The following is a 15,847-nucleotide window of genomic DNA, read 5'->3' on the forward strand; positions in this document are numbered from 1 at the left end:
CTTGGAGGCTGAGGTCCAGCTGGTCATACTGTAAAATGGTTCTTTGATAGCTTCCTACCACCACACCACCCACCACCACGTCTAGCATTCCAGTCTTTATGGCGGTGGGCGGGAGCTGATTAACGATTTTACGGAGTTCTCCACGAGGCTCTTTGACTCCCTGTGCTCCAGGTGTCCAGGGGGCCGCCAGGCTTTAGAACATGAAAACAATGGCACTGCTCTGGCCAAATGGTTTAACAAGGACTTATTCCACCCCGGCCTGAGTTCGCTCCAGTGATTAGCGCACTAACAAATGCTCATACTAGCTAGGATGTCCTATAGGTTCTGATTAACTAGCTCTGAGGGACTAAACCGCACAACTGGCCTTTCCAATCCAAATAATCATCGGGGACGCAGGCAGGACGAATGCGATCCCCTGAGAGTTCTAGTGGGGACAGTGGTGAGATTTGATAGGCTCCTGGTATCCGTGGTTTCATTGGGCTGCTCAGGACGTGTGGGCAAGTGGTATGTCCATTTCAACCTCCAACCCCCAGTCCTCATACTGACCTGCTGCTGCACGAGCTAGAGGTAGATTGATCCAGCACCGTCATATGATCTCAGGCAGTGGCTTTGGCTCAGGTTCTGGGTGGGCGCCGCTTTCCTCGGAGGAGGCCAGATGCTGTTGGCTCCGCAAAGAAATGTCTTTGGTCTTGAAAAGTGTTTAAACGAGACCTTGGGACCACCCCACTTAGAGTAGTTCGTATAAGCTTACTTACTATTCACCCACGGTACGCTTCAAAGGCTAGTTTTTGTCGATTGTTTTTTTTCTGTCTGTTTTAAATGGCAAACTCTTGGGAAGTACACCCTTCCACCTTTACAACCACTCAACATTCCCCCAGAGCACTAAATACCTCGAGCAAATACAAGTCCCAAATATTAGAACAAAAATGAGTTGCCACCCATAATAGACTCACAAAGCGAGAGTTATTTCACATTTGTAATGACGACTCATTATCGGACCATACATACCGAGAGAGCAAGCTCCCACGGCAAAGTTCCCATTTCTCACGTCTGGGGAGAGAAGCCAAACCCTTGCCCTGTTCATATCTCTCGTTTTCTTCTCAGCCTCCGACAATGTCTGTTGTCCCTTCGCCGTTGCCTTTTTCTTTTCAAAAGCCTATTATCTCGCAACATTCATGGACAGTACATGTTACTGTTGCAAATTCACATTAGGCAAGGCTGAGGTCCAGCTGGTCCCTGCTCCGGTGTCCAGGCCGGCTGAGGCACTGCCTGTCGCTGCACCCGTATTAGCTCCTCGGGTGGGGACAGCAGCTGCCCAGCCGTTGACAGTGCCTGTCCCGGCTCCCAAGGTGAGGGAGACCGGGAACCAGTTAGCTCCACCACCCGTACCTTCTCCTTGGGTGGGAGTGGCTGGTGTCCGGCAGGTACCTGCACCTGTTTCTGACCTCGCTGGAGGCTCAGGTGAGCCCGTCCAGCAGTTTTCTTCAGGTTCTGGAGGGGCAGGGGAACGAGCTCATCTTACTGCTAATCCACCACCTTACCCACCATTACTACCATCCTTACAACAGTCAATACATCTTAAACTTCTCTCCATAGCTCAGACTTTAGCTCACCTATCAGCTCTGTCACCTGCTCAGTTCTCACCTCAGTTTACTCAGCCACCTGTTCCAGCTGAAGGGTCCGTGGGGCCCGTCCAGCAGCCTGCCTCGCCTGCAGCGCCACCATCTGCAGCTCCCACGCCGTCGCCTGCTCCTCCATCCGCAGCTCCCACGCCGTCGCCTGCTCCTCCATCCGCAGCTCCCACGCCGTCGCCTGCCACGCCATCCTCGCCTGGTCCAGCCTCCGAGGCTTTGGCCTCGCCTGGTCCAGCCACTTTCTAGGTCGTTGGCTGGACATCATTGCTGTCATGGCCGGCCTCCGGACCTGCTCCGTCGCCGCCGCTGGCTTCATGGTCAACCCCCTGAGCTGTTTTCTGGACTCTTGGGCCGTTGACCTCAAGGCCGGCCCCCTGAACTGTTTTGGGAGTGTTTTCCTGGTAGCCTGCGCATTTTGTGGGCTTTTTTTTTGGGGGGGGGGCACTGTAAAGATAAAAGAATGCACTAAAATGTTTATTTATTTATTTTTTTTAATTAATTTTTTTTTTTTATTGACTGGTTTGTCCTTGTTGGCAGCCTCTGAGCTGGTACAGATGGAGGCCCTGGGAATTCGATGATAGATTAGTATTGCAAATGTGCTTATGCCAAGAGATAATAACCATTTGAATTTATACCTAAAGTGATGCACGGGAAGGGTAGAATTTATAATTTAATGAGTGCCATATTTTAAGCACAAAGCAAATAGGGGTGTAGGGGAGATCAGTGGAGCTTAACGTCACAATGCCATGAGGCTGTCTTTTTATCTGGCTAGATCGCTGTGCACTGTAAAAAAATTAGTAAGTGCACTGTAAGATAAATAATAAGGGGGCCCAACATAAAAAGAGAACATTTTAGTAACAAGTTGCACAACTTCTTAAAAAAGTGCTAGTCAAACATGGAGCTACATGTTGTCATTTATTTGACACACTCTTCAAACAGTTAACAATGATAAGTGGAAAAAACGTTTTATAGTTTAAATGAAGTTTACTTAAATTATCTCTTGTCTCAGTTCAAGCTGGTCCAAATTTTCTCCCAGCTGAAATGTAAGTTTGCACATTTCTATTTAAAAATGTTTTAATTACAAACAAATCTGCAGAAAGAAATAAAGAAGGGTATTTTAACAACAGGATTTTACAAGCTGATAGCAGTAAACATTTATGAATACTAGTTAACACTGTATGTTAAATGATGGTGTTAGTACAACAAAAGGTCCATAAAGAGTGAAGTGTGTCTCTATTCCTTTGCATATTCCATATACAAAGTTAGCTGACACTTTACAGAAGACCAAACATCATAGCCAAAATGTGCTTAATAGTCAAATATGGATCCAAACATCTGGCGAGTCAGACTGATTTGTACACAGAGAACAGTGTGAGCGCTCAGCAGCTGAGTTTAATAAGAAGGACAAACGTGCCAGAGGAATTACCAAATGGATGTCCCGCTAACAGTCAGCTATCCCCGTGTTGGTGTTATTCTAACAATATCTTGATTAATACTGTTCTAAGACCATCATTGCAACTGATCAATAACATTTTGTGACATCATGTGATGCTTTGTGAGTCAGGGAAAGAGTGGAGCAATACTAAATGCTTAGTTTAAAACTCCAGGTCCTAGTCCCTGGGTTCCCAGATATTTGTAGCTGTCCTCGATGTCTGCAATGTTGCCTCCTGGGAGTGCATTCCCTCAGTTCTGACTACTTTCCCTCTCTTATTTACCATCTCGTGACATGAACATTCAGAGGTCATTGCTGTATATTCTAGTAGTGTGGATCAGTGAATCGACGTCTCGCTCACTCTTGACATACTATCACTAGTTAGTTAAATAACTATATATATATCATATTCAGGTCAGACTTTGGGGAGTACCCCTCATAAATCTTTGAAACTAAAAAGAGGACATTCTTCTGCGTTTGCATGTCGTTTTTAAGCATGACCCCCCCCCCCCCCCCACCAAAACATGAAAATTGCAAAGAAATTGGAAATGTGTTGGTGATATTGTGTGCTCACAGTCAACTGTTCTAGTGTATAATAAGTTCATTCTCTACTTATAAAATGTCTCATGTTCGTCCTGTTTGTCTCCTGCCATGCTCTGCAATTTAAGACCATTTTTTGACTACTGTGACTACATTTCTCTGTGATGTAGTGTGCCTAATGGTTGTAAATATTGAAAAGCAAGGTGACCTAAATGCCCCTTGAAAAAGTAGGTTGCTAGTATAGGTCTGCTGCTGACCCTGACTCTGGATCAGTATAAAGCATGATTCTTTTTATACATATTGTAAAAGATAGCTGATTTATTTATTTATTTGCGTTATACCATTAGTATAAGGGCTAATTTACACTACAAACTCCTACTCTCAAAAACTGACATAGATGTAACTCTGTCTGTGAAGCTGAATTAAATAAGTGCTATAAATGTCTTAAACATGTTTAGCGCCATCGTGTGCCAGCACAGAATGCTTGAGTGCGTCGCAGCACCCAGCATATCTCTACTCTTGCCGGTCATTCCACCTTTGCTTTGGAGGACTCATCGGAGGCAGCGGGGGAAGAGAGACAGTTTCCTTGTACTACTTCGTCGGCTTCATCTTTATCTTTTATAGTTATGCCCCACAATACATTTTTATACCAGGTGATCTTTTCGAGCTTTTACAGCTCTTTAGATGATTATGATCAAGATTGGAAGAGATCAGCTCATGTATGATATTTTAATTTATCTTCCACCTCCTGGGTCTGCTTAATCTTTTCTGTCAGTATTTCAAGTCTTTTTAACTCCCACTATTAGGTTTGGCATGGTCATCACTGTTAAGGACTTATATTCATGCAGAAGATCCATCAAATAGTATCACTAAGGAATTCCTGAGCATTACAGACTCTTTTAACTTTGTTCAACATGTATCAGGGCCTACTCATATTCATCTTGCAATAATTCAGAGATTCTTGGCTTATATAATAAGTCAGTGAAAGAGGCTAAATACTCTTATTTCAATAATCTCATAAATTGTCATAAGAATAATCCAAGGGTATTATTTGAGATTATCAACAGTATTGTTTGTTCTCCAACTCAGCTGTCTGATGATGATTGCAATACATTTCTCAATCACTTTGTAAATAAGTTGATGGACTTGAGATCAAAAATCTCCTCAAATGGCTCCCCTCATGAAAATGGTCCTTGGTGCCCTGGATCATCTACTTCTTTTTCTCCAATTACAATGAATGGTTTAACTTCAGTAACAGGTCAAATGAAATCCTTGTCATAATATCCTTAGATATATTACCTCCCTCTGTCCTGTCTGGGACTCACCAGCAATGGTCCCACATTGCTGTCTGTCATTAACAGTGACTCATTAATACTGAGGCAAGGTAACTGTGAAGTAACAGATTCTGAAGAAACAGAATCTTGATGCAAGTTCTACTGGTAATTATTTCCCTATTTCAAAATTGCCATGTAGAAGCAAATTATTATAAATTATTACAAAGCAATTGTAGAAAAGTAGTTCTTGGGCAGCACCATGGCTCGGTGATTAGCACTGTTGCCTCACAGCAAGAAGATCCTAAATTCAATTCCACCACCTGGCCGGAGTTTAGGTGATGAAGCTTAAAAGACATATACTGCTGATTGTCATCGGCATAGAAATGATAAGAAATGTTATTAAAAGATTGAATAATGCCAACTAGAGAATGCATGTAGAAAGAAAATAATAATAGATCCAAAACTGAACTCTAACCTGCAGGTCAGGGAGGGGAGGTGAACTTGTTTGCTCTAACAGTGAAGGTCCTATCAGATAAGTAGAAACCCAGCCTAAGGAAAAACCAAAATACACAAGTGAAAACTTTAAGCGTATTAAGTAGGATTTTATGGTCAATGGTATCAAAGGCTGCACTGAGATCAAGCAAAATTATTACAGAATAATTCCCTGCATCAGAAGCTATTTAAAGATCATTATAGATCTTCAAGAAAGCAGTCTCATTGGAGTACTTTTGAAAACCAGACTGAAAAGAGTAAAGAATCTGTAATTTGCATAGTAAAGATCAGAACTGTCCATCCATTCTCTTCTGCTTATCCATGTGAGGGTTGCAGGGGGCTGAAGCCTATCCTGACAGGTCGCCAGTTTGTCGCAGGGCTAACACATAGAGACAGACAACCATTCGCACCTATGGGCAATTTAGAATTACCTATTTACATAACCCCAAACCATGCAAACTCCACACAGATGTGAAATTTAAAATTGAGGTCAGAGGTGACATGATACTTAGACGCAAACTAGAACATGATATTTTGAATCCCCATATTCCTGTGTCATTTCCTGAATATTGCTAATACAAAGGTAGCAGCATTTTAAGCATAGTTTTAAAGATAAAAGACATTTTATTAAAGATTCAACTTATTTGACCTTTAGAAGTAATGTGATATTTAGAATCCTTCTATATTCCCTATATGCCTTTATGTTGTCAATAATAACTATAACCAGAAACACAGAAGGGAAAAGGTTTACTTAACATGAATTCAGGCGTTAATTCATTATTTGTCTTCAAAGATTTTAAGAACATGGTATTGCTTGCTGTCTAGATGAAAGCAGCTTGAAGCAGCACATTTTTACTTCCCCCCCCCAGTAAGCTCATGCATCCTGAGCACCTTTTAAAGGTTCCAGATGGCACCAAGTGGAATTCTAGGAGAGATAAAAAATATGCACAAAAGCTTTTATTTAAGCTGGTATTTATGATTAGCTTGTAGGCACTTGTGGTAAAATAGTTTCAAAAGTTATTGATTTTTAAAGTGTTTATCTAATGTTAATACAATTTATTATATAAGCTGCTCATCAGTTTAGTTGTCTAGGTTACCCCACCCTTGGCTTGCAGGTCAGTGAGCAGCAGTCAATAAACAGAGGCAGCCTCTGAAGCTATGTGCTTTGTCTGTGTCTGTTGATCTTCAGCATGATGATTGGTCTGCACTTTGTCACGCCCCAAATGGTAATAAATCAAATACAGTGGAGTAGAAAAAAAAAGCCAAAAATAAACTTCATAGGCATGTGGAGAGTACTTCTTTTATTTTAAATATGTCTTCATTGGTTTAGCCTGCATACAGTAATGCATCAGCACAGAACTACACAGTACATAGGTGGACTGCTGTCACACCAGTTGCAGCTTGGCCAATATGCAACATCAACAGTCAATATCAGACAGCCAGGCCAGCAAATCCCTTCATTTAAACTCCATTTAAAACTACTACTTTTTTTTAGATACAAAAACCACAAGGACGCCTGTGTGTCAGCAACTTTTTTTATGACAACACAGACTTCAGTTAGGCAGTGTGGTACTTAACAGTGGCAAAAAAATAAAATATAACTAAAAAAAGAAAAAAAATTATCGTCATAGGTTGAACATCAGCCATGTTGATTCTAGAGATAGAAAGTGAGCATCTGAAAAAATACACAATTGTAATTGATCCACAAAATAAATCAGGGAGGTTGCAATTTGACTGACACCCTCCCCTTGATTTCAAGCATTTCCATCCTATTTTTATAAGACAAAAATAACCAAACTTCCAATTGACACGTGCTCCCACAAATCCCGTTGTTGCACCGTTCGACCTGTGTATGGCTTTAAATGGGGTTTAAAGACTTGGCAAGATGAGAAGGCAGTAATAATAAAATCAGATGCAAAGCTTTCAGCATGTACGCACTAAGTTTCCATCAGGCCTACAACATGCAGATAGGGTAAAGTAGTAACCGTGTATCTGGTGAGAAGATTTAGGCACACATGAGAGCTATCTACAACTGTTACTTGTTCTCTTTTGTGCCAGCTTAAATTCGCAAATTCAATGAAAAAGTAAACACAGTGGTGTTTTACAGAAACTACGTTCCTGTGTCGCACCATTAAGGCCTTCCCTGACTTTCACAACAAGTAGCCATTAAATTTAACCTTATGCCTATTTAACCCAATTTGAAGCTGGGCAGGGATAAAAATGTGTGCTTTTAATATGTTTTTGTACTTTTTTTTTTTTTTTTGGAATACAACAAGCTGTCAAACATATAACATCAGTATGGGTTGGACTTATAAAGATGAATGTTTCGGCTAGTGGTTCATTGGTTATGTACTTTTCAGCGTAACCATGCACAACATTTCTAAAACACAAAGAAAAGCAATTCAATTAGCATTTTAAGATTAAGAACGTGGAGGTTTTTAAGGCTATGACCCATGGTTTTTCTAGGAGGAAGAATAAGATGGAAAAACAGAATCAACTCAGTCACAGAGACAAAATAACACAAACTGTCATAGTTTGATGAAATAAGTAGTGGAATATTGACTTGAGCCTCAAGTGCAGACTCTCCTAGCTTCTCTCCTGGTCGCCCGTGTAGGAAGTCCCCTGTGATGACAACATGAAGGAGAACATCTTGTTTAAAAACATTTTAGGATGTACAGATGGAGATACCTCTGACACTTTAGTTTGGATTGAGATTTAAAAGTCATCTTACCAAGCTTAAGTGTTTAACAGCAGTATATACACTCAGGGCACTTAATGGAATAAGATAACCCCCCACAACAACCAGACAATCGCCTATGGACAAGTATTTGGCAACTGGGAAGGAAACACTCCCTTTAAACAGGATGAAACTTCCTGCCACGACCAATTCAGGGGTAAGGGTATCTATGTCTTTGTGTTATACCTGTAGAGTTTTAGGAGATTGTAAACCAAGCTTTTGAATGTCAGCTAAAAACTAAAGCTAGAAAAAAAAACCACCCACTGAAGTAGAAGAAAACAATGCTAACACCGAGGCTTTAAAAAAACAGAGCCCAGAAAGAAAGTTAGAATGTAGCCACAACTAGCTAACTAGCTACATTATAACTATAGCTACATTAGCTCAGTTTTTAACCCAAATTTAGCCAGTTCATATTCATGTGTGAATATGTTAGTTCTGTAACATAATGAAATGCTATAATGATAGGTAGTGAGTGAATTCAATACATGCTGCAGCTACAATATGTCATGTAATGTGAAATAATAAACTAGCTACTGAAGAAGCTAGCCAACTGTTATGCTATGGTACTGTGTTAAAGTAGGCTAGTTATGTCCTGTCAGGACAAAAAGAAAAAAATTAAAATGACAAAGGTACAACAACAACAGCTCATCTGTGGTGAGAGGAAAGCTCTAGGACAGCCTGAACTTGTGAGTGTGCTACCAGTTATTTTCTCAATAACAACAACCCTTGTATTCTAGCCTTATGAGTTTATGGGGCTTTTGGGTGGCTGATTTTTTATTTGAATCCTTGGGCAACGCCAAGTTGCTCTCCAGTGTGTTCGTCAGAGTATGAATGTGTGTGTTTAGATGGAAAGCAATTAAGTGTAGGAAAAAAGTGCTTGCATGAATGGGTATAAAGCACTCCAAGTGCTCAAGTAGAGTCGAAATGCATGATACGAGAACCAGTCCATTCATCACTTGCTGTGCTGCCCTGTGTTTAATATGTAAGCTAGCTAAATGTATATCAGACTGTGACTTTTTACAGACTACTTACACAACATAAAAAAAAAAATAAAGGCAGCGGGTTTGTTTCACTCCAAACCCAGCAGCTCTACATCAAAGATGAGGGTGGCATTAGGTGGGATGATGCCCGGATGGCCTTTGTTTCCGTAAGCGTAGTCAGGCGAACAGGTCAGCTTGGCCCTCTGACCAACACTCATCTAGATGCAGGAGGATGAAGAGGAGGAGACAGAAACAGGACAAAGGCAATGGATTGTTATTGAGCACTTGTTCTGCTAGAAAATACAGTTAATTGGATCATAATGTAGTCTCTGCAGTGGAAGTTAGATAATAAGCCACAGGGGACAGTAAAAATATCTTGTTTACTAATGATGCTTCAGTTTTCCTCAATCTTATCCACAGTGCATCTACTCTGACTGCTTTACTGCACAATAGCAAATCAATCTAAATGCCCTGTGGGTATATTAAAGATCACACTGAGCACACAGAGAACTTGAAGTTGCTACCATTAAAAATACAGGATGTCCACACAGGCAGCACCAGCCACCTCATCTAAATGCTGCACGGCTGAGCGGATGAGATATGGAGCTGTGTCCTTGCTGAGTTGGTGCACAGAGGAACAGAGTTAATGGAGAGCTTGGTAAGTGAAAACTCGATAATGGAACCATGTCAATAAATTTATGTGTTACAGAAGCAAAATACATCTTCTTTGAAACCATCCCAGTTACATTTGCCTCTAAATCATGACTGCTGAAGCTGCCGAGCTTTATGACTTTTCCCCCAGAATCTGATCCAGTGGCATACAATACACTGCAGAATGTCCTCTGAGGACATCTGAATAAATTCACACAGCTTATAGACCAGCTTTAGATTCATTGCTTGATCATTATTTTATATGTGCTGTATTGGGGTTTCCGTATGGGGTACTAGATACAAATTTAAGACTTTTTAAGACACATAATAAAATGTTTATTTCCTTTCTGCAATCAAGTCAGTCCAATGTAAAACCAGTGGGAACAATAAGCTCAGCACTTATTTACAAAGCACATGAGCGGGTACATTGATATCACTGACATCACCACCTCATTTTAACCAGCTGAATTTCATAATTGACAGTAATACAACTAACTAGTTACATGACCTGGAACCAGACAAGTAGCAGAAACTATGGCATTTGCTCCAGGTATAATGATGCTGTTTATAAACAGGAAACAATGAACACGTCTGAACAAGCAAACTCTAAAGGGCACGATTTTTGGTCCTGGAGCCTTTCTAAAGTCAGTTTTTTTAGGCTGTTTTTAGTCTGGGTCGTTTTGGCTAATCGTGAATGAATCTGTTGGACTGCAAGTCTGCAAATAGCCTAAGCAGGAGTCAAAAGACATTTTGCAAAATGCAATCTCAGTTTTCATTTTTTGCCTGGTAAGAATTTTACTTCGCACTACCTCTTTTCATATATCTGCTTTCATGGTGAGACTGTTTTTTTCTTTTGTTTTTGTGTCCAGCCCATGAGCCGCTTTGCAGACAGTTAATCAGAGTCCCTGAACTGTTGATTGAAATTCTTTGTTTTTTTTTTTAGTGTTCAGACTAATTAGCAACAGCATGTCTGCTAACCAAACTAGCTAGCATATGGTGATAACTTAGCACACCATCCTCGCCTGTAAATATGGTCACTTCTCGTGGTGATCGTGGCTCAAGAGTTGGCAGTTCGTGTTGTAATCGGAAGGTTGCCGGTTCGAGCCCTGGCTTGGACGGTCTCGGTTGTTGTGTCCTAGGGCAAGACACTCCGCCTACTGGTGATGGCCAATGGTGTGATATGGTAGCCTCGCTTCTGTCAGTCTGCCCCAGGCTACAACTGTAGCTTGCCTCCACCAGTGTGTGAGAGTGAATGAATAGTGTAATTGTAAAGCGCTTTGAGGGCCCGAAACGCGCTATATAAATGCAATCCATTATTATTATTTCCGGCTCCAAAAGAACTACAAAACCAGTGGAACACGTCAGCTTTGTTATTTCCATCTTCTCAGCAGAGTCGATGGTTGTTAACCTGACTGAAAATAGGCTGAATGAGCATAGATGTATCCATGTTTTATTGAATCATCATCAACTTCAGTGAATGTTGTAGTTAAATTCCACCATCTTGGACTGCAGCTGGTGAAGTAAGCTTTCTTCTGTTGTACAGCTTAGAACTGCAGCACATGAGCCAGTTTGGTGGCCTTCCAGCTTGCAGAAGATCTCCAGTAAGGAGTACGAACACCAGCAGCAGTCCAAGATAGTGGAGTTGGAATCTTTCCAACCACAGGACTAGATCCTTCCTACAAAGCAGCAGATGGATATTGAAGACCGCCACAACAGTAACCTACCCAGTGACTCAGCTAGTAGGGAAAATACAAAATGGTTAGCAGCAAATTAACTTCCCAAATAAAAGTGAGAAGATTATGGCCTAGTTAACTGAAGGTGGGTATCACTGGAGGGATGAATATATAAAACTAAAACGTGCTAACCCACCATGTAAAGTCTATGATGGAAAAATGTAACGCTACTAATAATAACCTTTTTACCTTTTCCCAAACTTCTCCAGCCTACCTGCACTACGCCCTCTTCCCAGCCTCGGATCACTTCCTGCTTGCCAATCTTGAACCGGAAAGGCTTGTCTCTGTCACGAGAAGAGTCAAACTTCCGTCCGTCTGTGAGAGAGCCTGCAAACAAGGAAACGGTAAGATGGAAGTACAGTGTGTGAGAGAAACAGAAACAGCTGCTGGTGCACGCCCTCATCCTGCTGTTGAAAAAGCCAGCCATTACCCCTGAACATGAACAATTACAGGACTAATCACTCACAGAATGTTCAGGCCGGCTAATATCTAACGTGTACAAGTTGTTTCATAAAACCATTGCAAACAGTGATGTCTTCCAAGCTTCTCTGGCATCCATCATCTCTGCTGTGTTTATACAGAGCGCACAAATAAAGGGATTCTCAGCATCTCAGAAATAGAAGCTGCAGCTGTCTGCATGGTGGGTTTGAATGTGAGTCAGGAAGATGCAGGCATGGGTGCACAGAATAGCAGCCCTCCAATACCATTTCCGCCATCGTTATTACTGTTATTACCACCACCGTGGAAGGGTGTGTGTCTGTGTGTGTGGTTGCTTGATGCAACATAACACATATCGATACGCGAGCTGGCAAGATGCAGCCTGTAATCCCAGCAGCACGGTGGGGTGTCCTGTCCTCTTCTGGAAATCTAGATATCAGATTATCTGGACAAGCTAAAGGTCCCATTCGATCTGAGCACTGCAGTACAAAGAACCCAATAATGACTTTCTCACACGCTGATCATTTCCTGGATGCAGAGCTGCTCCCAGACAGACCAAGTTTTGATCTTCATACAGATGTCTGCATCAAAAAAAGACTCGCTTGTGTAACGGAATATCCTGTTTCATGTCAAGATAACTTTGTAGGCTTGCAGGAAGGGAGACGGCTCAGAGAGGAAATCCTGCAGATTGTGGGTTATTAAAAAGTAGACAATGCAGTCTCAAGCCTAAAAACAAGTTTTAAAAAATATGCTTTGCCTTGCAAAGCCCAAATGAGCTCTGACTTCATGTTACATAATCTCGAAGCAAAGAGGCTTGTGTTACAGGGTGAGTTATGTCTGTCTCACCAGGCAACACGCTTTGCCAAACTAAAAACAGGTGCAGACAAATATGTAGTCTAGTATGCTGGGAACTGCACGACATGATCTACATGTTACTCCCTTTTAATACACTGCAAAGCATGCTAATGATATCTGTCAGTCTGTCCACTGCTTTTACGTCTCAACAGCAACACGAGGAAGGATTTCCATGAAGTAGTGTGCAATTTCCACAAGAAAACTCTCAATGACTTTGCTGATCCACAAACTTCATGCTCCACTATGAGTGGCTTGTAATAAATTAGCTTTTCATATAGCACTATCTGAGGAGAATTTTAATTTATGCAAAACTTTGGCAATAGAAAAAGCCACAAATTTGATTGCACAAATTCTGCTAGCATGCACACAACCGACTGCTAAACCTCAACATACGGTTTTAGCATTGCATTGCTAGCGTTGCGGAGCTCAGATGGGAGAGGAGTCCAGAGGGTAGGGCTGCCACATTGAAAGCTCAGCGGTACAGAGGTTAGAGCGAGGGACAGACCCATGGCTGAAGATCGTAGGATCTGAGACGGTGTGCACGGGTGAAGGAGGTCAGACAGATACTGAAGGCCAGGGTATGGAGGGATTTGTAAGTGAGAAGGATCTAGTAAGTGATGTGTGACTTGATCGGCAACTAGAGATTAATGGGGGTTGGGGGGTATATGTTGCCAAAACTTAGTCTGTTTAAATGAGAGCCAGTATAAAAGATGGACACAGTCACTCACTGGATAGTTAGTCACTTTTCTCTATCACCAGTGTTTTGAAACCAGATGTGACGAGTGAGGGCTGGATCTGACTGTGAAACCCCGTGCTTATTAGTTAATAACTCTATACTCATAGGCTTGTTAATATTAATAGGTCAAGTATACGTCATTAGTCAATTAAACGGTGCTACCAATTTGCTAATGTCGACAATTTGTCATGGACGAGTGTTCACATTTTGGATAATCCTTCTTTATCCACTTTTGTTTTTGCCAATCAGTTATGCTATCAATAATAATAATGGATTGCATTTATATAGCGCTTTTCAGGCCCTCAAAGCACTTTACAATTCCACTATTCATTCACTCTCACATTCACACACTGGTGGAGGCAAGCTACAGTTGTAGCCACAGCTGCAACTGGGGCAGACTGACAGAAGCGAGGCTGCCATATCGCGCCATCTGGCCATCACCAGTAGGCGGTAGGTGAAGTGTCTTGCCCAAGGACACAATGACCGAGACTGTCCAAGCCAGGGCTTGAACCGGCAACCTTCCAGTTACAAGACAAACTGCCAACTCTTGAGCCACGTTGGCCCCAGTCACTACTTTAGTCTTTTTTTAACACAGTATGATGTTCAATTTCAACCCAACTCCTCCCTGAGTCTGGTTCTGCCGGAGGTTTTTTCCTGTTAAAAGGGAGTTTTTCCTTCCCACTGTCGCCAAGTGCTTGCTCATAAGGGGTTGTTCTATTGTTGGGTTTTACTCTAATATTAAAGGATCATTATCTTTCAATATAAAGTACCTCGGGGCAACTGCTGTTGCGATTTGGCACTATATAATTAAAACTTAAATAAATTGAACCATTTCAGTCTTCATCTGCACCCTGTGGCTTTGGATTATTAGTTAGACAACAAAACATTTTATGCTGTCATCCAAGTTGACTCCAGTGAACTGTAATAAGCTTCTTCCTTTCTAAACATTTTTTCTTAAAAAAACACAAAAAAAACACCAAAAGACAACTGAGATATTAATTAACACAGAAAATAAGTCTTAGCCACAGACTGTGCTGTACATCAGTCCTACAGCTCTATCCTGGTGGCACAAAGGAGGGGTTAAAAATAAAAGATGTGACTGATATTGCTAACTCTTGTTCAGGGTGACGAAGTGACCAACATTCAGTGTTGTTCACATAACGTGCAATTCTCCAGAAAATAGTAGAGGATTGAGCCTGCTATTATTACAGTCAGCCAGACGGTTATAATCCGCTCAGCTAAACGCCACCAACCCCCAACCCCCCAACGACCCCAGAGAAACTCCAACAAAGACAGAAAAGCGCTGGAAATCAGACGGGATTTAAAACCGTGCTGTCTGGGCTCCTCTGGTCTGTCTGTCTGGTCCTCTGAGTGAACCCTGCGGCGGAATCAGTCTGCGTCCCCCCTCCACCTCCTCTTTTGTTAATTATCCAGACAAGACAAATGACCACATTCATCCAGTGATCTTCATGAGGCTGTAATGGAGCGGTCGGCCCCAGACTGAGGCGCGCATTATTTTACGCAGTGGTAAATCCAGAGCACCGTCCCCGGGACACACCACCACCTCCACCACCACCAACTCCACCTACTGTTGCTGATGCTGCTTTGCACGTTTTCACCTACCCAACACACCGAATGTGCGGGGAGTAGAAACGGGACGAAGGGGTTAAATTTCCACGCAGCTCGGTCGGTGACTGACAGTAATACCTCTTTGCCCTACTGAGAAATCACTGCCTGGAAAGGTCTGAGGCACAAAATATGTCTGCTGTGCACACTTTGTCCGGCTGCACGTTGCTCTCAATCCAACCCTCACAGCGTCCCTGCAAGGATTCTCATCATCTCCTGCGATACTTTCAGGATTATCACGCTGAGCTATTTTTCAGAACGGGTGTAGGACACAGTGCCCACAGCCGTTACTCCACTCGGACGGCCTTCCCGTGAACCCGCCGGTGTGCCTAACGTGTACAGTGTGTCCGTGCACGTACAGTTTAAGTTTGTCACGTCAAACTCACCGACATAATGCACCACACACGTCTGTCCTTTTTTGGGGAAAGTCCGTCCTGTGGAGAAGCCAAAAGAGAGCTCAACATAACATGCTCATGACGCAATTAAGGCGCTGTTTCTATGGCTGCACGCAAGCACGTTAAAATGTACAGCAGGCTTTACCGTCACCGGGGGTGATGGTCTCGATTTCGACTCCCATTTCAGCGCTGTGCGTCCTGGAGCTGCTGCTGCTGTCCCTGAACACGGCAACACTCCTCCCGCAGTCCGTCTGTCTGCGCGCTCCTCCGGCGGATGTTCCACATCTCTCTCTCTCTCTCTCTCTCTCTCTCTCACACACACAC

At 42.3% G+C, this 15,847-nt stretch overlaps 1 protein-coding gene across 1 annotated transcript; it reads right to left on the reverse strand.

Moving 5' to 3' along the window:
• Positions 1 to 6,646: 6,646 nt before the first annotated feature.
• fkbp1ab (FKBP prolyl isomerase 1Ab) lies at positions 6,647 to 15,834 on the reverse strand (the record flags this gene model as incomplete). Its single annotated transcript, XM_005938108.3, is given in 5 exon segments — positions 6,647 to 7,994; positions 9,142 to 9,307; positions 11,688 to 11,800; positions 15,515 to 15,562; positions 15,669 to 15,834. Coding segments are annotated over 4 exon segments (327 nt in total). The 3' UTR covers positions 6,647 to 7,994; positions 9,142 to 9,178.
• Between the last annotated feature and the right edge of the window lie 13 nt (positions 15,835 to 15,847).

Source organism: Haplochromis burtoni, unplaced genomic scaffold, assembly GCF_018398535.1.
Source record: "Haplochromis burtoni strain Fernald_Lab_line unplaced genomic scaffold, NCSU_Asbu1 Contig_246, whole genome shotgun sequence".
Taxonomy (NCBI): Eukaryota; Metazoa; Chordata; class Actinopteri; order Cichliformes; family Cichlidae; genus Haplochromis; species Haplochromis burtoni.